Source organism: Schistocerca serialis, chromosome 3, assembly GCF_023864345.2.
Source record: "Schistocerca serialis cubense isolate TAMUIC-IGC-003099 chromosome 3, iqSchSeri2.2, whole genome shotgun sequence".
NCBI lineage: Eukaryota > Metazoa > Arthropoda > Insecta > Orthoptera > Acrididae > Schistocerca > Schistocerca serialis.
Window position 1 is genome coordinate 373,429,124 of NC_064640.1, and position 20,774 is coordinate 373,449,897.

A 20,774-nucleotide genomic window follows, 5' to 3' on the forward strand; every position below is an offset into this window, starting at 1 on the left:
CAGTTACACAATCTTCCACAATAAATGGAAGAGAAAACGTTCATGATGAAGATAGGAGTGGTAGACCATCATTGGTGACTGCCGAACTCGTTCAGACAGTTGATGCAAAAGTTCGTGAAAATCGACGTTTCTCAATGTCGGAGTTGTCTACTGGTTTTCCACAGATTTCTAAGACTCTCTTGTACGAGATAGTGACAGCAAGATTGGGTTACCGTAAGTTCTGTGCTCGATGGGTGCCCAAAATTCTTACCGACCACCACAAAACTCAAAGAATGGTGGTGGTTGTTGGGATGTTTAAGGGGGACTAAACAGCGGAGGTCATCAGTCCCCCATTCCAAAATCACGCGAGCCGAAAATCTACGGAGCAGATAAAAACCAAAGGGGGAGGAGACGTCCCCCCAGGCCCTAAAAGAACACAAATGCAGCAACAAACACTACAGACAAGAACAGGACAGAGGAACACCAGACAGAAAGAAACAGAAGAAAGGAGGATGGCCGGAGACTGGTCGACTGACCACGAGAAAAAAAGGGAAAGAGTCAACCATCTGACGGCACACCAGAACAGCAACAGACACAAGGACAAAAGACACAGAAAGGGAAAGGCGCAGGACCTCCCTAAATCGAACCATAAAAAGGACTAGCACGGAGAAAATGTAAAACATTGTCAGCCATGGAGGCATCGTCGGATAAAACCAAAGCCAAAGTGCCCGGGAGATTAAAAGATTGCCGGAGTGTGCGCAGTCGAGGACACTCCAGCAAAATCTGGCCGACCGTCAGCCGGGACCCACACCGACACAAGGGGGGATCCTCCTGACGCAACAGATGGCTGTGCGTCAGGTATGTATGGCCGATGCGCAGCCGACACAGGACTACTGAGTCCCTGCGAGAAGCCTGCAGGGAGGAACGCCACACATCGGTCGTCCCCTTGACAGCCCGCAGTTTATTCGGGGCTGTCATGCCACGCCACTCAGCAGCCCACATCCCAATCAGCTTACGGCGCAACACCAGCTGCTGGTCGCGAGCCGTAAGGCCGATCTCCAAAGCCGGGGCGTCGATCGCCCCTTTGGCCAGCCTGTCTGCACGTTCGTTCCCCGGGATGCCAACGTGACCTGGCGTCCAAACCAAGACCACCGAACGACCAGAACGGGCAATGGCGGAAACAGACTCCTGAATAGAGGACACCAAAGGAGAGGAGGGATAGCAGCGGTCGATGGCCTGAAGGCTGCTCAGGGAGTCACTGCAGATGACGATGGACCTACCTGAGCAGAAACGCATATGCTCAAGAGCGCGCAAGATGGCCACCAGCTCTGCAGTAAAAATACTGCAGCTAGCCGGCAAGGAGCGTTGCTCAACATGGGCAGCGTGAGCAAAAGCGTAGGCAGTGCGACCATCAACCAGGGAACCATCCGTGTAGACAGGCTCACAGCCCGGAAATGATTCGAGGAGCGCAAGAAAACGGCGACGGAGGGCCACAGGCGGAACCGAGTCCTTAGGTCCCTGTGCCAAATCCAGACGGACGGACGGCCGGCACAAACACCAGGGAGGCGTAGGTGTACGGACCCGGAAGGGAGGCAGACGAGGGAATGACCCCAGTTCTGACAGCAGGGACTGGACACGGACAGCTACGGAAAGTCCAGACCTAGGTCGCCGTTCGGGCAGATGGAGGACCATAGCAGGGAAAAGCAGGCGACGATTGGGATGATCTGGCGAGCAATGAACGTGGACAGCATAGTCGGCGAGCAGACGATGGCGGCGAATCCGCAGCGGGGGAACCCCGGCCTCCACCAGTAGACTATCCACGGGGCTGGTGCGAAAAGCGCCAGTGGCAAGCCTAACCCCACAGTGGTGTATGGGGTCTAACAACTTCAACACTGAGGGGGACGCAGACCCATAGGCCAGGCTCCCATAATCAAGCCGGGACTGCACAAGGGCTCTGTACAACCGCAGCAGCGTGCAGCGATCTGCACCCCAAGACGTGTGGCTAAGGCAGCGGAGGGCGTTGAGGTGCCGCCAGCATTTTTGCTTCAGCTGAGTAACATGAGGAACCCATGTGAGCCGGGCATCAAACACGAGTCCCAAGAAGCGGCAAGTGTCCACCACTTCAAGCAGGTGGCCATCGAGGTAAAGTGCAGGATGAGGGTGGACCGTCAGACGCCTGCAGAAGTGCATAACCCGAGTCTTGGCAGCAGAGAACTGAAAACCATGAGCCAGAGCCCATGATGCTGCCTTGCGAATGGCGACTTGCAGCCTGCGTTCGGCGACTCCCATAGTCGTGGAGCTAAATGAGATGCAGAAGTCGTCGGCATACAAAGAAGGAGACACCGACGACCCCACTGCTGCAGCCAGACCATTAATGGCCACTAGAAATAACGAGACGCCCAACACCGAGCCCTGCGGGACCCCATTTTCCTGTATATAAGAGGAACTTGAGGTGGCACCGACTTGCACCCGGAAAGAGCGGCGCAATAGAAAGCTTTGAAGAAAATCCGGGAGCCGACCACGAAGACCCCACTCATGCAACGTGGCGAGGATGTGATGCCTCCATGTGGTGTCATACGCCTTCCGCAGATCGAAAAATACAGCAACGAGATGCTGACGTCGGGCAAAGGCCGTACAGACAGCAGATTCCAGCCGCACCAGATTGTCCACTGCAGACCGGCCCCGACGGAAGCCACCCTGGGATGGAGCGAGGAGACCGCGCGACTCAAGGACCCAACACAAACGCCGCCCCACCATATGTTCGAGCAATTTGCACAAAACGTTTGTGAGGGTAATGGGACGATAGCTGTCCACCGCCAGTGGGTCCGCACTGGGTTTCAAGATGGGGACAATAACACCCTCCCGCCATTGCGACGGGAACACGCCTTCGCTCCAAATGCGATTAAATATCGCGAGAATGTGTGTCTGGCAGTCCCTGGAGAGATGCTTCAGCATCTGCGCATGGATGCAGTCTGGGCCTGGTGCCGTATCAGGGCAATCGGCGAGGGCGGCGAGGAATTCCCTCTCGCTGAAAGGAGCATTGTATGTTTCAGAACGACGCGTGTGGAATGAGAACGGCGTCCGCTCGGCTCGCTCCTTGAAAGAGCGAAAGGCGGGGGGATAAGTTGCAGTCGCAGAGCTCTTAGCGAAGTGCGCAGCGAGGTGTTCAGCAATGGCGGCAGCGTCCATGCAGACAGCGCCAGCCAGGGAGATCCCAGGGACACCCGTAGGGGTCTGGGATCCATAAATCCACCGGATCCGGGACCACACGAGAGAGGGGGAGACACGGGAGCCCAGGGATGAGACGTACCTCTCCCAGCACTCCTGCTTACGCCGTGCAATAAGACGACGGGTGAAGGCACGGAGCCTCTTAAAGGCGATGAGGGTCTCCAGAGACGGGTGCCGCCTATGACGCTGGAGAGCCCGCCTACGGTCGCGAATAGCCTCAGCAATCTCCGGCGACCACCAGGGGACAGCCTTCCTCCGAGGGAGGCCAGAAGAACGGGGGATGGAAGCCTCGGTCGCTGAAATGATGGACGTGGTTAAAGCACGGACCACCTCGTCAATGTCACCCTGTGGGGGAGACTCAATGGTTGCAGCGGAAGTAAAAGCTGGCCAGTCAGCCCTGTGGAGAGCCAAGCAGGGCAGGCGCCCAGAAGAATGACACTGGGGCAGTGACAAATAGATGGGAAAATGGTCACTACCACACAGGTCAGGATGCACCCTCCAGTGGAGGGATGGGACAAGTCCAGGGCTGCAAATAGAGAGATCGATGGCCGAGAACGAGCCATGGGCCACACTGAAATGCGTGGGAGCACCGGTGTTCAAGAGGCTAAGGTCGAGCTGAGCCAACACATGCTCCACGGCCCGACCGCGGTCATCAGAAACAATCCCACCCCATAGAGGGTTGTGGGCATTGAAATCGCCCAGCAGCAAAAAAGGTGGCGGCAGTTGGGCTATCAGGGCAGCCAGGACAGGCTGCGTGACAGCACCATCAGGTGGAAGGTAAATACTGCAGACGGTAATGGCCTGGGGCGTCCACACCCGAACAGCGACAGCCTCTAAAGCTGTTTGTAGAGGTACAAACTCGCTGTGAAGAGAGTTCAGGACATATATGCAGACGCCACCAGACACCCTTGCATAAGCTGCCCGGTTCTTAAAATAACCCCGATAGCCACGGAGGGCGGGGGTTCGCATTGCTGGAAACCAAGTTTCCTGCAGAGCAATGCAAAGGAAAGGATGACGGCTGATAAGGTGGCGGAGCTCATCTAGATGGTGGAAGAAACCGCTGCAGTTCCACTGGAGGATGTTATTAGCCATGGATGGGAAAGGCGTGAAGGGACTGGGGAGGCAGATTACGCCTCCGGGGCCCCTGCTGCTACTGAGTCATCACCTGGAAAACAGCTATCTATTGCAGCCGAGGGACTGGCGAGATCCATGTCCTCAGCGGACGCCAGAATCTCCACCTCATCCTCAGACGCAGAGCTTGTAGGAAGCGGTGGAATGGGTGCCACCGCAACGTCGGTAGCCTTGGGGAGTTTCTTCTTCTTCCGCTTCTCGCGCTGCGCCTTGGGTGGTTCAGGCTGGGAGGGCGTCACCGGGTCAATCTCAGGGACAGACGATGACCGTGTGTCCCGACGACCAGGGACTGGCGGTTGTTTGAGCCACTTGCGGCCGTCGGCTTTGGAACCGGTCGGAGCATGCGAAGGAAGGTCCCCAAGGGACCCCTTCCTTACAAGAGGAGCCGAAGAAGCCTTACGCTTCTCCGGCTGGGAAGGGGGGACTGATGTCCCCGATGGTTGGGGGGGTGTTGCTCCTGAAGTAGATGGAGCAGGAGCAACAGGAGGTTTAGTGCCCCCCACCATCAAGGGGGTAGGTGTGGGACTTCGACTCTGAGAGCTGACTGGAGCGGATGGAATTGTAGAAGGAGTGACAGTTGCGGCATAAGAAGCTGTCATGCGCACCGGATGAAGCCGATCATATTTCCGCTTCGCCTCAGTGTACGTCAGGCGGTCGAGAGTCTTTATTTCCATGATCTTCCGCTCCTTCTGCAGAATCGGACAGTCTGGCGAGCAAGGCGGATGGTGCGCACCACAGTTCACACAGATTGGAGGCGGCGCACAGGGATGATCAGGATGGGAAGGTCGACCGCAATCGCGACAGACGAGGTCAGACGCACAGCGTGAAGACATGTGGCCGAACTTCCAACACTTGAAGCACCGCATCGGGGGAGGGATATACGGCTTGACATCACAACGGTACACCATCACCTTGACCTTCTCAGGTAACGTGTCACCCTCGAAGGCCAAGATGAAGGCACCGGTGGCAACTTGACGATCCCTCGGACCCCGGTGGACGCGCCGGACGAAATGGACACCTCGGCGCTCCAAGTTGGCGCGCAGCTCGTCGTCGGACTGTAAAAGGAGATCCCTGTGAAAGATAATGCCCTGGACCATGTTCAGACTCTTATGGGGCGTGATAGTGACAGAGACATCCCCCAGCTTAGTACAAGCGAGCAAGGCCCGCGACTGGGCGGAGGATGCCGTTTTGATCAACACCGATCCGGACCGCATCTTGGACAAGCCCTCCACCTCCCCAAACTTGTCCTCTAAATGCTCTACAAAGAACTGAGGCTTCACGGATAGAAAAGATTCCCCGTCAGCTCTGGTACAGACGAGATACCGGGGCGAGTATCTTTCGCTCTCAGTCAGAGCCCTCCGTTCCTCCCATGGTGTGGCCATGGAGGGGAACGATTTGGGGTCATACACATTAGCCTTGAAGTGAGCCTTGGAACGCTTAGAGACTGCTGACGGCTGGCCGCCAGCGAGAGATGATGTACCACGCTGCATTGCGGGTCATCCGCCCTGATGCCACCTACTCCGACCAAGGGCCCTCCCCACGGGCGCCACCCAGCCACAGCAAAGGCCACCTGGCAGGATGGCCATTGCCGGGAGTCCCGATGCCCCAGGGCGATGGGCATCTACTCCTTGGCATACGTGGGGAGTTAACGGCGCAGGTATCAGTAGAGCGATCCCTGTGTTGTCAGGGGGCTACAATCAAGAGGGTACATGGCGGCCCCACCACAACGGACTGGCTACCGTGCTGGATCTTAGGTGCAAAAACGGCCAAGGTCGGCGTCGCAGTTAAAAGAAACACTGCAGAGTGCAGCGTGGTAATCGCCCAAGAGATCGAAAACGAGCGGGACACCATTGCAACGACGAGAAAGACGGCTAAAGGTCTAATTGCACGACGGATACAGTGCACCATGTAAGGCGCTCTTCCCCAATTGGCTCGCTCTTCGGAATAATTTAGAAAGATGGAGGTCAAACCCGAGAGGGGACCATCACATAAGGCCGAAACATGTGAGACTCCTTTTAGTCGCCTCTTACGACAGGCAGGAATACCGCGGGCCTATTCTAACCCCCGAACCCGCAGGGGGCCTCAAAGAATGGCCTCTGCATTAGACTTTCTGTCACGTTATGAGGACGAAGGAGAACCATTGTTAAACAGAATCGTGACCGGTGACGAAACCTGGATTAAGTACGTGAACCCTGAGACAAAAGAACAATCAAAGATGTGGGCACATTCAAATTCGCCTACCAAACCAAGAAAAGCCTCGCAAGATTTTTCTGCCAGAAAACTGATGGCAACGGTGTTTTGGGATGCCAAAGGGGTGTTGTTGGTTGAATTCATGGAACGTGGTACGACCATTAATCAAGACGTGTACTGTGAAACAATAAAAAAGTTACGACGGGCTATACAGAACAAACGCCGTGGTATGCTGACTTCCGGTATCGTTTTTTTGCACGATAACGCCCGTCCTCACTCTGCTCGAAGAACAACGGCCCTTCTTGAGTCCTTCAAGTGGGACGTTATCAACCATCCACCTTACAGCTCAGACCTGGCGCCAAGTGATTATCACCTCTTCATGCATTTGAAGAAATGGCTCGGGTCACAGCGGTTTGATGATGACGAAGAGCTCAAAGATGCGGTCACAGGCTGGCTCCAGGCACAAGCGCGTGATTTTTATGCAGAAGGAATTTCAAAGCTTGTGAAGAGATACGATAAGTGCCTCAATCGCTATGGAGACTATGTAGAAAAATAGTGCAAAGATATAGTTGTAAGATGTATATATTAAAATATTTTTATTTAACTTGGTGTATTTTTTTAAATCAACCGGACGTTACTTTATGAACGGCCCTCGTATAATGTAAAAGAACGACTAAGAGGTTGTTAAAAGAGCTAGGTGACATAGACAGATAAAACAAGAATTAAAAGAATAATATAAAAATGGAAAAAAACAACAGAATATGAAAATTTTTAAAAGACGATATACCTGTTATCAATGCTATTGAACAAGTTAAACAAGGAATTAATGATTAGATTATAATGTGTTAAAAATAACTGAAGAACACACAGAAGTTGCAAGACAAATGCTTCCTTTTAATCAACATAATTTAGAAGGATTTAACTTTAATCCATCAATTAAACTGTATGATAGTGATAAAAGAAATTATACATTCAGCAAATTATGGAGAAGAGAGGAAAAGAATACCTCCAAAAGAAATATCGTCAAATGTTAGAAATAATAAATATGTTTAATGATGTTATAATATATTAATAGTAGTGAAGACAGACTTTTTGGATTAAGACCAATTGGTACACATAAATTTGTTGGTAAATTCCCAGTAGAATTCGACGGGGTAAATTAACTATTGATGATAGAACATATGAAAGTACAGATGGATTAATGAATACATTAACTAAAAAAATAACTATGGCAGATATGAATTAATATTTATAAGTTCTGGTTTTGCAACTTATGCAGTATACTGATTGATTCAAGAGCATTATACTCTTACAATTATTCAAATAAAATAAAATCACGTAAAGGTAATAAAAATAAATATCTGATAAAAGAAATTGTTAAACTGTATGTTTCCAAAAAATTACAATCACATTTAAATTCAAATGTACATGAAAAACAGATAAACATTAATTACAAATAATATAGAGAAGCCACTCAAATGTATCTGAATGATTGATTGATTGAATTATTTAATCGACTGATTAACAGTAGTCCATGGAGAAGTATTAGCTGGAAATAAAAATTGTAAAAATGGAAAAGTTGGAATTACACAGATGGTAACAAATCAGTTTAGCGATTTATTGTTATCAATCCAAAATTAAGTCATTTAATTTGAGTTTTTAATAATTTACCACCACATTTCGGAAAAGTGAACAATATGTTAAAAAATTTGTAAATAGATTAATGTATAAATAGACGTATGGATTACAAAATTCTTATTATAATTATTGTGCCCCTGGAACAAAATTAGAATAAAGATTAGGTAGAGGTAATGAAGGAACTAATTCATTAGATTAAGCTTGCAAAGAACATATTTCTTACAGAGGTAATACCAAATTTAAAAAAAGATAAGGGTAAAAAAAAACTACAATTCATTGCAAAAAAAGAGACTGTACGCTTCACATGCTTCACTTGGTGAAAAATTAATTGCAACTGCAGGTAGAGGAATAATGTATGGAAAACGAATACAGGACCTGGATTAAATGTCGATCAAAATGGGGATTCTACAAAAATTCTTGTTTAATTTTTAATCTACACTAATGAATAATTCCTGTATCGATTACACTACACTTCCGAATGGTAAAAACAAAAACAAAGTCATTTATAGTTATATTAAATAATACATGGTGTAATAGTATTGAACCATTTTAACTGATGCACAAAAAAGAACAAAAGATGAATAAATTAGTGAAAATTTTCTTATTACATTTTGTTTTGCTGTTGTAAAAATATTATTGAAACTTTAATGACAAAAATAAAACAATAAGAAACGGTAGATTTTTTACCATTATTATTCTGACCAATTTCTTTTGGTACAAATTCAATAGCTGCATATAGTCGAATACCATTATAACACAAGAAGAAAGTTGAAAAGGAATTAGAAAAACGAGAAAGACTTATCAAGCAATGGAAAGTAAAGAGAAATCAATGAAATAATAAAAATACAATAATTGATTACATAATTTAAACATACAATCGTTAGTTAATCAACTAAAAATTATTTGATAAACAAAAAAATTTTGAATGTGGAATAATAAGTTGGTACTCATTGGATTTGTAATTATAACAATAAAACTATTAAATTTGTTTTTGATTGATTTCGACAAAATATACCAAAACAGCTAATATATAGGTGTAGGTGAAAATAATTTTTATTATACCATCGAAATAATACAATATTTTAAGGAATGTATTTGCAATATTTTACATTTATTTGTTTTAAAATTGAATGCAGGTGTTAAAATTTTAGTGATATTTAAATTTGATAAACAGACATTTTGAAAAATTACTTAGATGCTAAACTCAGTAACGATTTAGTAAAAATAAAAGATTTACAATCATTAGAACCAAAAATTATTCCTGAATTAATTTCAACATTTGAAGATTCCAACCAAAATGAAAGGTTTACTATCAAAAATAAAAATATTCACTCAACAATAGCTCCAAAAATTCAAGAAGATTTAGCGACCAAATTTAAAAAGCTAAAACCCTAATTACAATTGTTAGAATCAAATAGTAACCATATCCAATCACCAGTAGACTGAAAAATATATAATGAAACTGAACAATCAGAAAGAATTGAAAGTGAATTTTAAAGTAGTTGGAGGTTGTATTAGTTTTAAAGGTAGAAGAATTGCAAATTTAAATGATCAAATTGATGAAAGAGATGAGGTGAACAACTTATAGTTAGTCAATTAATTAAAGAATCTTGTTACTGAAGCTGAATATGCAAGTATTATAATACAGTTGAACAAATGTCAGTCAAATAGATTTCAAACAACTTAATAAAATTAATCGAATTCGGCGTGTACAAAGAAGGTAACTGATAAACTTCTTCATATTATTTATGAAAAGTAAATTTAACTCCATATTTAAAAGCAATAACCAGTCTTAAAAGTAAAGTATATGATAACAAAATAACAGAATTTAGTTTTGTAATTGGAGCCAAGCAAAAATCCACAATTTCATTGAATATGATTTCATTCTGAAACAATAGTTGTGTTTATCAAAAATATAATAAGAGATTTAACAATCGGTGATTTTGATCTTTCTATGAGTGTTTTTGAAGAACTTTACAAAACAACTCGTCACATCCAATCAACAAAAATAGTACACAAATCAAATTTTCTACCTATAAGATTAAAAGAGTCCGTAAAAAGTGTTCCAGTTGATCTAAAGTTAATCATAATTGGTGAAATAATTTAAATATTATTTATTTTATGGAAATGGACAGTCATGATCAAAGATTCTGCTAAGACTGTTCCATTTAAAGTAAGGTTAATTAGTTTTGAAGAAGTAACTTAATTTTTTTCTATATAAACCGAGATTCATAATCACACCTACTGTTAGAAGAGTAAAAACCTTTCTGCAGCACATAGTGCTCATTGAGAAACAACTAAAAATGGAAAACACGGAATTGAAGGTATGTGTTCAATTTGTAAAACTATAACAGCAAATTTGTTTAAAAAATTGTAGGTAATGCATCAAATTCTCGTGAAGAAAGTAATAATGAATTACATAACCAATTTAGAAAATTTTTTCTTTTAGAATAGGTGTTTTATAACTACATGATTTATTCACAATTAATTCTGTACATTTAAAAAAAATATCAGAAATAAATAAAGCATATAATTTTTTATTATTTGTTATCAGGTTTTTTTCCAAATTTGTTTGTCCAAATCCTGTTAAAGATAAAACAGCTTGAAAATTGAGTTGAACCTCTTAAAAAAATATTAGAGTTGAGAAAATCAAAAAAATTGGCAAACAGATAATGATAAAGAATGTTATAATACAAAATATCAATAATTAGTGAAGGAATGTAATATTAATCGTTATTCATTTTTATGTATTAAAAGAATCTGTTGAACGATTTAATAGAAGTTTAAAAGAAAAATTTTGAAAATAATTTCTTTTGAAGGAAAGTATAAATGCTTGTTATTGAATATAATAACACAAAATGTTCGACAATAAAAAATTTAACTAAAAGGTGTAAACAATAAAAATTGTTTATGTTAACTTTGTTAGGTACTAATGTGAAACATAAATTTGCTGATAAAGTAAGAATAAGTCAATTAAAAAGAATTTTAGAAAAAGGATAATTAGCAAAATGATACAAAGAATTTTTGAAATTGAAGAAGTTACTAATCCTAATTCAATCACATATAATTTGGAAATTTTGAACGCCAAAGAAATAAAAGGAAATTTGTGTGAACAACAACTATTAAAATGAATTTTCCAAATGTTGATCTCTCAAATAGTAGCTGGGTAGGTAAAATAGAATCCTTTTAGAAAATATTTTATTTAAGAAATTCAGAGTCTAAATGCTAGAGCAAAACTATCTTAAATAAAAGATTCTTCTAACATAATATGAAAAACCTTATTGCAATGATTAGTTATGCTTTACATTTTAAGGAATTACAGGTCTTGTGTCCAACAACACTGGAACATATAGAAATAGAATTGTTGACGTTTTTAAAGAGAACAATTCATTAATGGATTTCTGCAGGATGAAATATAATGTTATTATGAAATATCTTAAGATTTTATTACACAATTTAAAGATAAAGTTAATTGGAAACAAATTTCAAGTGAACAACAATTATCAGAAATGATTGGGAAGATGCTTCAATATATGAAGAATTGCATTAAGTTTTTATGAGAGAACTTCAGGAAAAATTGGAATTGGTAGTTATATTACCTCGTAAAAAATTGCTGAACGTTTTGTTAGAGAATGTCAAAATAAAGTTAACTGGAGTGAAATTTCAGTGATCAGGACTTACCTGAAGATTTTTTAATACAATAGATAGGTAAAATAGATTGGAATATTTTATCAAACTGTCAAAAAATATCTAAAGGTTTTATAAGACATTTAAAAAAGTTAATTGGAATTCTATTTCAATGTATCATAAATTAGCTGAAGAATTTATGAGATAATTACAACATAAATTAGATTGGAATATTGTAGAATACAGTCAAGAATTGTCTGAAGGTTTTATTCGTGAGTTTCAAGATAAAGTTGATTGGTTAAAAGGTTATAATTATCAATAATTGTCGCAAGATTTTATGAGCGAATTTTAGGACAAATTAGGTTAACAGATAAAATGTCTTATAGAAATAAAATAATGTTTAAAAATATTTATATGTATAAAGACATTGATACAGATATAGATAGGTATACAAACATACCTATCTACATTTAGTTTGTAAGTAAAAATTTAAACATGTCTGTTATTGAATATACTATATATTCGGCTTATTGTTTATTAAAGAAGATAAGGACTATTTCGATATTCAAATAAAGATCAACCCAAACGATTTCATGTAGGAATTATTTGAAAATTTATAATTTGAATTAATGGAATCAACTTGTTTGTTTTAATGAATTTTGTTTATTAGTGATGGTTGGAAATACAATTTTAAGTTCTAAGAATATATATGATCATACAATTGAATTCGTGAACAGTAAATCAAGATATTGACGTAATTCTGACAACAAAGAATTTTTAAAGTTAATATCCTTGATTAATATAAATTTAAATGAATTTGTTATTATTCCTAAAAATTGTACACAGTTTGGATGTTTATTTCTGATCATATTTATTTGTTTTCAACATTGTAAATTGTGTTTGAATAACTTAATAATCGTAAATAAATTTATTATTGTAACAAATTAAAATAACATAAGTAGGTCTTAAATTTTCAGCAGTTAATTAAAGAACAACATGTGGTAATAAACTGGTTATATGTTGACTTCTTTCACCTACAATTTCGAGAGTTCTAGAATATGTTTCATCTTGTTGTTTACATAATTTTCCTTAATATTATGTAAATATTTTAAATGATTCATTTTGTTTTTATAGGAATCTACTATATCTTTCGTTGTTTAATATTCACTATGTTTTTGAATAGATGGTAAAACTTTTTCATGAGCCAAATCTTGATAATTTTCTGCAAATGTAATTTGTGAGTTCGTATCTAAACCTGATAGATTAACAAATTTCGTATCGTGTTGAATATTTTCAGATAGTGTAGGAAAACTGGAACTTAAATTTTTGAATATTTTGTAATATTTTTCTTTAACGTGTTGTTTTACATCATCTCGAGGATGTTTATATCCTAAAACCTCAGCACCTTGATTTGCATAAAACCAAGGATTATTTTTTCACCAAATATTATTTAATCTTTTATATTGTTATATATAAATTTGTTATTTGTTAGATCCGAAACCTACTGGATTCATGTTTAATAAAATTTATTTAAAAAATTCTAAGAATTTTTTTCTCTATAAATCAAAGTGAAAATAAAATGATTTGTCCACTGTGCAAACAAGGAAAAGAAATTCATAAGGATATAAAAATCACAAACAAGTATACACATATAAAAATGGGATGTTTTGATTTTATAAAAAAGAAACAAAAGGAATATAGCGAAAATGGAAATGAACATATAAAAGAATTATTAAGAAGTGGAATAAAAAAACATTTTCTTGTAAAAGCTGTAAAAAATGAATTAAATCTTTTTCTCAATATATCCCTAGCTGTATCTACAATCAATGACAAAAAGAAAAGAATTACCAAAAAGTTTTATGTTTTGTGGGAAATTGGTTTGTAAAGTATATCTGAAAAAGCAACAAAGTTTACTATATAATGAAAAATATTAAAAACTGAAAAATTGTGTTTTTCATTAAGTGTTTTCATTAATTTTCTATGGGAATGTTTAATTCACATTACGAATCATAGTTATCATATGTTACTTTATTTGAGTTTAATTTATAATAACCATATGGTAATGTATTAACTCCATCTTGTAATATAATACGTTTAGCATCATCAGAACTTCAAACAATTTTATTACATTCAACTGTACACTATTCAGGTTGAAATTATTTAATTAAATTCATTTTTCTATATTGTTTTGTTATCTGTTCAGTTTTTGTAATGATCAAAACTAATTTCACTTTTCTCTACTCTAGCACCAACTTTATAAGCATATATTTTCGACCTTGAAGTATTGTGCTGTAGCATCATTTTTCCACAGTTCTTATCTTTCATTTCTGCTAAACCTTTCTTGTTTAATTGTTCAACTCCAGAAATATTACCTTTTTAATAAGCACTTGTATCAAATTCGTTTATCATCGATTTCATATTTTTTATAAAAATCTACAGTTCTTGTATCATAATTAAACGAACCTGTATCCATTTAATATAATTCAATTATTTCATCATATTTTCGTTTCTTAACATTGTAATGGAAATGATACATTTTTATTTACAAAGTATCTAGAATACTCATTCTAATAACAATTAGTTTATTGAATTTTACAATTGTTTTTTCACAGAAACTGCAAAAAGATTTTCTACAATTACAGTAGTATATTCATAATTCGGTATTGAATGATATTTTTTATATTATTTCGATCTGTTATGGTTTTAATACTCTATTCCTATATTTTCCATCGTTTTTCCAAATTCTGAATTATTCATTAACTTTACAGAAATCTTTTTCAATTTTGCTAGCTGCATTTTTTCTTATTTCTGTATTAAAACGAATATATCTTTTCAGCCAAACAAATGATAAGGTTCTATGAATTTTCATTAATTTATACCATTATTTAAACATTGATTCGGATTTCTATAACATACAAAATATTTTTCTTTATTATTTAATATTGTTAATAGTTAATTCTTCCTTCTGGTGCTAAAGGTAATTCTTTATGTAAATCATGTAATTTGTGGATATTCTAAATCACCTTCTAATATGTAGCCATATTTATTTTCGTCTGCTATTTTAAGAACTTTTCCAGAATTAAAGCATTTTGTTTCTAACCAACTAAAATCTTTAAATAGTAAAAATTGAGGCATTTGCCAAACATATAAATTAGTTGCCTCTAAATATGAAATATATTTTGACTGTTCTTCTGGCTCAAAATTTTACCTATATTTATTATTTGGTTTAGCAAATCTTTTAATGTTTTGAGAAATTCCAGTCAAATTATATTTTTAAGAAATAAAGTCATATAATAATTGTCTAGTACATGTAATTCAAATGTTGTCATTTTTAACATAGACTCCTAACAATAAACTAGGATCTGTAAAATAGCAATATGGATGGAGTTTACAAGATCTAATACATGTATTTCTAAAATTTTCGAAAATATCTGCTAAAATTAAAGTGTCAGGTATATTATGTAATCTTGTATATTCATCTAAATTTTTAATATCGAATTATTTCGAAACTGTTTTTACACAATTATAACTAGTGGATTGATGCAATCCACCAGTAGATGGACAAAAGTATTGGTGTTACTTAAGTTTTATTTTAGAGGATGATCGATCTTTCTCATTCAATCAAGAGTTTAGGAGACATTTCATGGACTCATTTTTATTTTCCATTTTTGTTCTGAATTAGCTTTTGTTCTGTAGTAGTTTTCCCACAGAATGTTAAAGTGTAAACAGTGCATTAGCTGATTGTGCAGTTCCATTCTCCAATAATCCATGTGGTAATTTATGAAGCATAATTTTCAGATATCTTAGTGAGTTGGTCTTTGTGTTCATTAAGGTATCATTTGACCGTAAAGTTCACCATGTGTTCATATGTTGGTTGCTAGAGTAAAGGTGTGCTGTTTAAATGAAAAATTATGATGTGTAGAGTCACACAAATACCATACAGGAATTGCAGTCCTCGTAATGCTTCATTTCATCAAGGAAGGAGTACCAAATACAGTTCAGAAGCAGCCACTCGGTTCTGGGTTATTGTTCACCAGAAAACCATATGTGTTATCAGTGGACATTAAGGTTAACCTTTGACATGTGTCAAATGCGAAATGAGGTGTACAGGTTACTGGAGGTATTCACGGAATTACACGAGGAAGTGTGGAAAGTGAATGTTTCTGATGAAATATAAATCGAGTATCACGAGCTAAGACTTTCGTATAAGAAATCGAATCGATACCACAACTAAACCAGTTGACCAAAACAATACCACAAGTGTCAATCAGGAAGAAAAGAGGATAGCTGCATGCAGAAGTTGCTGAAAACCATATGTGGCACTGCAGACAGTGAATATTTACAAAACTTTGATAAAACAGTAGAACAAACACGGAAAATAGAGGATACCACTAGCACTGCATCTGGATGACATACTAAACAGTTGAAATACGTGATGCAGAAAGTGCTTAATAGCATGAGAATTGGTGCAGTATACAAAAGGCAACGTGGAGACGATGAATAACAACTTGGGAAGAATTCAACCTTGGTGAAGTGCATTGGATGGGAGAATGACCATAGTTAACCTGTTGTATGCACTAGGGGGTAGCCTGAATGATGCAAGGATAGAAGCAGCAACACTGGCAGAAGCAGTTTATCATGCAATGCACAGACGCCTGAGATCCACACTGTTGCCTCTGACATAATTCCTAGTAGGATTCCAAAAGGCACAAACGGAATTCCCCAGAAAACTCCAACATATACTAAGTCAAACAAAGAGAAGCCTAACCTTATTCTACCACATAGCAACCACTGAAGTTAATGGCCTGCCAAGTCTTGTGACATGTAAAGCAGTGATGTATGCAGATGACAGCGCTACCCCCACATCTCAAACAGATGAAAAGGTCAAAATACAAATGAATAACCTCCTGATGAAAGAGGCAGGTCGGTGGTTCAAGGATAATAGATGAATACTAAGTTATGACCAAACAGAACACTTACTTTTCTCTCTCAGGATTCTTGATACTGATTTGCATAATCTCATGGATGAGTCAGTTCAGGCATCCATCTAGACAATAAGTTATGTAGAATATACAGACAGAAATGATTTGCAATAAACTATCTAAAGTAGTGTACACGCTAAGAAAATGAAAAAGCTGTGTCAATCAAGACTGCCTCCTGATGGCCTATTTTGCATTTTTCCATGCACTATTGAATTTTGGGCTAATACTCTGGGGAAACTCTGTTGGCACTAAGAATGCCTTCCTCCAGCAGATGAAAGTAATCACATGCAGTTTTGGTCTGCAAAACACAACCTCTTCAAAATAATGTTTCACGAAATAAAAATACTTACTGTTCCCGGATTATACTACTCCAAATTCTTGACTACGTCCAAGAGAATGCACCGAGCGAGGTGACGCAGTCGTTAGCACACTGGACTCGCATTCAGGAGGACGACAGTTCAAACCCGTGTCCAGCCATCCTGATTTAGGTTCTCTGTGATTTCCCTAAATCGCTTCAGGTAAATGCTGGGATGGTTCCTTTAAAAGGGCATGGACAACTTCCAGCCCCATCTTTTTCCTAATCCTATGGGACCGATGACCTCGCTGTTTGGTCCCCTCCCGCCCAAATCAACTAACCAACCATGAACAGAAACATGATGAATTCCCCTCACTAGACTATCCAATTCTAAAAATAAGTTAGCACACATTTGTGTGGTGTTTCTGCAAAAGATACCAAAAAGTGTTAAGGGACTGCCACACAATAAATTTAAAATGGTGATGGAATCATGGATAAAAGAAGGGCCTTCTACAATGTTGAGAAACTCATGTGTATTAGTGTAAATGATTTAATAATTTAATTCTAATGTGAACGAAATAGTCTGCGATATAAGCTTTTTAAACACAAGTATAAATTGACATTTATATAAATTCAGTATGTAACAATATATTATGTTGTAACATTATAATCTGTATATACATAACTTATACAAGACGATGTCTCATGCAAAAGCAATGTTGTCTTCAGACAAATAAGAGGATTTGATTTGATTCTGTAAGTACTTGTGGTATGTTAATAGTCCAGTAGTGCGAATTATGCATGAATAAATTTAATTGGAATATTATTGATCACTGGAACGGCCTATAATTTTGCAAGTAATCGTTGGAGACCACCATAGAGTATGGAGACCACTCGTCTGAGAATGTCAAGCATTGTGGTTGAGTGTTACATCTGTCGAAGCTGATCTTTGGTGTCTATATGCCAGTACCAAAATCGTTAGGTAGACTGGTAGAGTATTGGAGGCTGTTGGTTGTTGGAGTAGTTGAACGTAACAGAAGATAGCGAAATGGATTCTGCTCAGGTAATTATTGATAGGAGTACGTGCAGTTCCTGATATCGTTGTTGTGTAGTCGATGGCATGGGTGTTTAAGTCTGTCAGTACTTCTGTGTTCTGATGCTTATTCTGATTGTGGTCCGTAATGATTTTCGGCAAAGGGGGGCGTGGTAGGCCGTGAACGGGATTTCGTCCAATACGCAGTATGTTAAATAGTAAGTTACCAAGACTTGAATTATGTTAATGGTGCATTGTTGTTCTATGTCATGGACTCCTCTATCTATTTGCATTGTATATGTCTGTGTATGCGATGTATAATGGCCTGTTTGCAACCGTAAACATGTAATTAAATCCAACGTGGTGCTTGTTGAACAACAGTTGAAAAAGTGAATAGAGTTATTGGTAAAATCAGAAATATTAACATGTATTTCAATAATGCTTTGATCCGATTGTTTGTTACCTTTTTGCGCACTTGAAATTGGCATGTAATTGGCTTTCTATTCGCCATTAAATCTGAATTCACCACTGTTTTGATTGTTGTGCTCGTTGACTTATTTATTTGAACACACTCTTAGGAGAAATCAAAGAGTAAACGTCGGGAAAAAGTGCTTACAATTGTTGTAAAATGATGGTTTTATATACGAATTCAATGGTATAGTAAGGAAAAACTTACTGCACCATAATAGTTTGCTTCCAAGATATTATTCTGATACTTTTATCAACAAAGTATACTCTCTATAGTTCTGGAAAAGCCCGCCTTCGGATATACATTCAATATAACAATCTGTGTTCCATAACAAGTCACGTTTTACTGGCGGAAAAAATTGATTTTTCGCCCGTTAGTTGCATTATTTTGAAAATCGCAGGTACTTGCCTTTTATTAAGCTTTTGTTGAGTTAGGTACTGTATGAGGAGTGACGTGTAGGCTCGAATTAGCCAGTAAAAGTCTATTAAGGTGACAAATGTGACCATGGTTTTTGTGGTGCAATGACAAAAATTGGATTGTTCGGCGCCTTCATTGATTTTGACGTTGTGTACAAATATAAATTGAGCAACTAATGTACAATGATCACTGTGAATGCAGTTGCATATATAGCTTCATATGACTTCAGTGTTGCATTCTGTGCATCAATCATTCTACTGTTAACTATAAGAAATTAATTAACAAGGGCCACTGAATTCTGAAACAAGATATTTGATGGAGTTTGTGTATGATCAGCACAACATTGCACATACAGTAGGGACAGGGTTGTTGTACTTTAATCTGGCTAGAAAGACCATTCTGGTTTCTTTAAAGAACTCAGTTATATTTGATTATGAAAATTAAATTAACATGCAAAATGTTATAGTTAGCCTTATGCCAATTAGTGTCATAGGGTCATTCCATTTCAAATACACACACTTTTAACATGAATTTTAATTTGCCGTCTCAGGTTTTGTTGAAACTTGACCCAAAGCAAGCCTACATATAGATTAAGAGAAATACTTAAGTTTATTAAAATCTGTTGACCCATTTTTGAAAATAAGTCTCTGTAAAGTTGTTAAAAGAAGAAACCCCAATAACGTGAAATTGCTGCAGGAACTCTATTTAAACTGAAATGGTGGGATGAGCTCTCCTGTGATAAATACAGTATGGGTTTGAGATGGATTTTTATTTTCTCAAAACTTGCATCTTCAAATATTTTCAGAATATTGTATGTAATGCTTCACATTATTGTTAACCAAGTCTCTAAGTATGAAAATGGGACTGTCATTGCTTCACACTTTCATAAAATTTTAAAAATGCGCATTTCTTTAAATAACGTTTTTGTAAAATTTGTAGGTTCAAGTGGACATTTACATAATTTAGCCTACCAGTAAATAAATTTACACTTTTTCATAAAATTATTTGTAATATGTTTAAAATGCCACTAGTGACTGTGATGAGTGATTATTTTATCAGAAGTACTAAAACTGGGTTTTTTAATACAATTGTAATTTGTAACTGTGATTAAGACTTGCATTACTGTATGTAAAAAGAACAAACTGTGGTAGAATTCCAGTTGTTAACTCCAACAGTCATAAATAGCTAACTGCTATTATTGTAGCTGCCTAAGCTCTGCTATGCCAGCTTAGAGTAAAGTCACCTGTAACTGTGGAGTCTGGAGCTTTTATGATTCAGTTGCGTTAAACCTGTCATCTTCATGCTGATTTAATGACCGTGGATGTGACTATTTTTGGTGATTAATGTGGTGACAAAAGCTTTGTTACCGTTTTGTAATGTGTTGGTTAGCGAACAAAATTATCTAAGTCATTACTCTTTGCTTCAGTATTTTTTCTTAGCTTCTGTACAGAAACACATACAAATTTTACTTGTAGGTGGTATTAGACAATGACTCAGGAAGACAGATATTGGACACTACAATGTTGCAATCATTAAAAAATAAAAATAAAAAAGAATCATTCAGTGAAAAGCATAAAGGCACTATGAAATGTGCGTGAATAGATGTGATTTGTTTCCTGATCTCATCCCAAAGATATCAAAAATTTGTGATAATTATAGGAAGCAGATTGGTTCGTTGAAAAATATTCAAGAACATGATGATTGTAGTAAATCTTTATATGATGATAATGCAACAAGTTCTGGAGACAGAAAATACATCTCTTCAGGATTTAGGAGTGTCTCCTG

The 20,774-nt window shown here is 38.2% G+C and overlaps 1 protein-coding gene across 5 annotated transcripts in view; it reads left to right on the top strand.

The window, feature by feature from the left end:
• Positions 1-17,996: 17,996 nt before the first annotated feature.
• The window catches only part of LOC126470195 (synaptoporin-like), a 106,961-nt gene continuing 104,183 nt past the window's right edge, over positions 17,997-20,774 (top strand). For 2 of the 5 annotated variants that reach the window (XM_050097855.1, XM_050097856.1), the window contains exon 1: positions 18,104-18,133. In XM_050097855.1, the coding sequence (XP_049953812.1) occupies positions 18,119-18,133 (15 nt within the window). In that variant the 5' untranslated portion in view covers positions 18,104-18,118. Of the gene's footprint in view, positions 18,134-20,774 lie in introns of all 5 variants that reach the window. The other 3 variants (XM_050097859.1, XM_050097857.1, XM_050097858.1) reach the window with 3 other exon arrangements.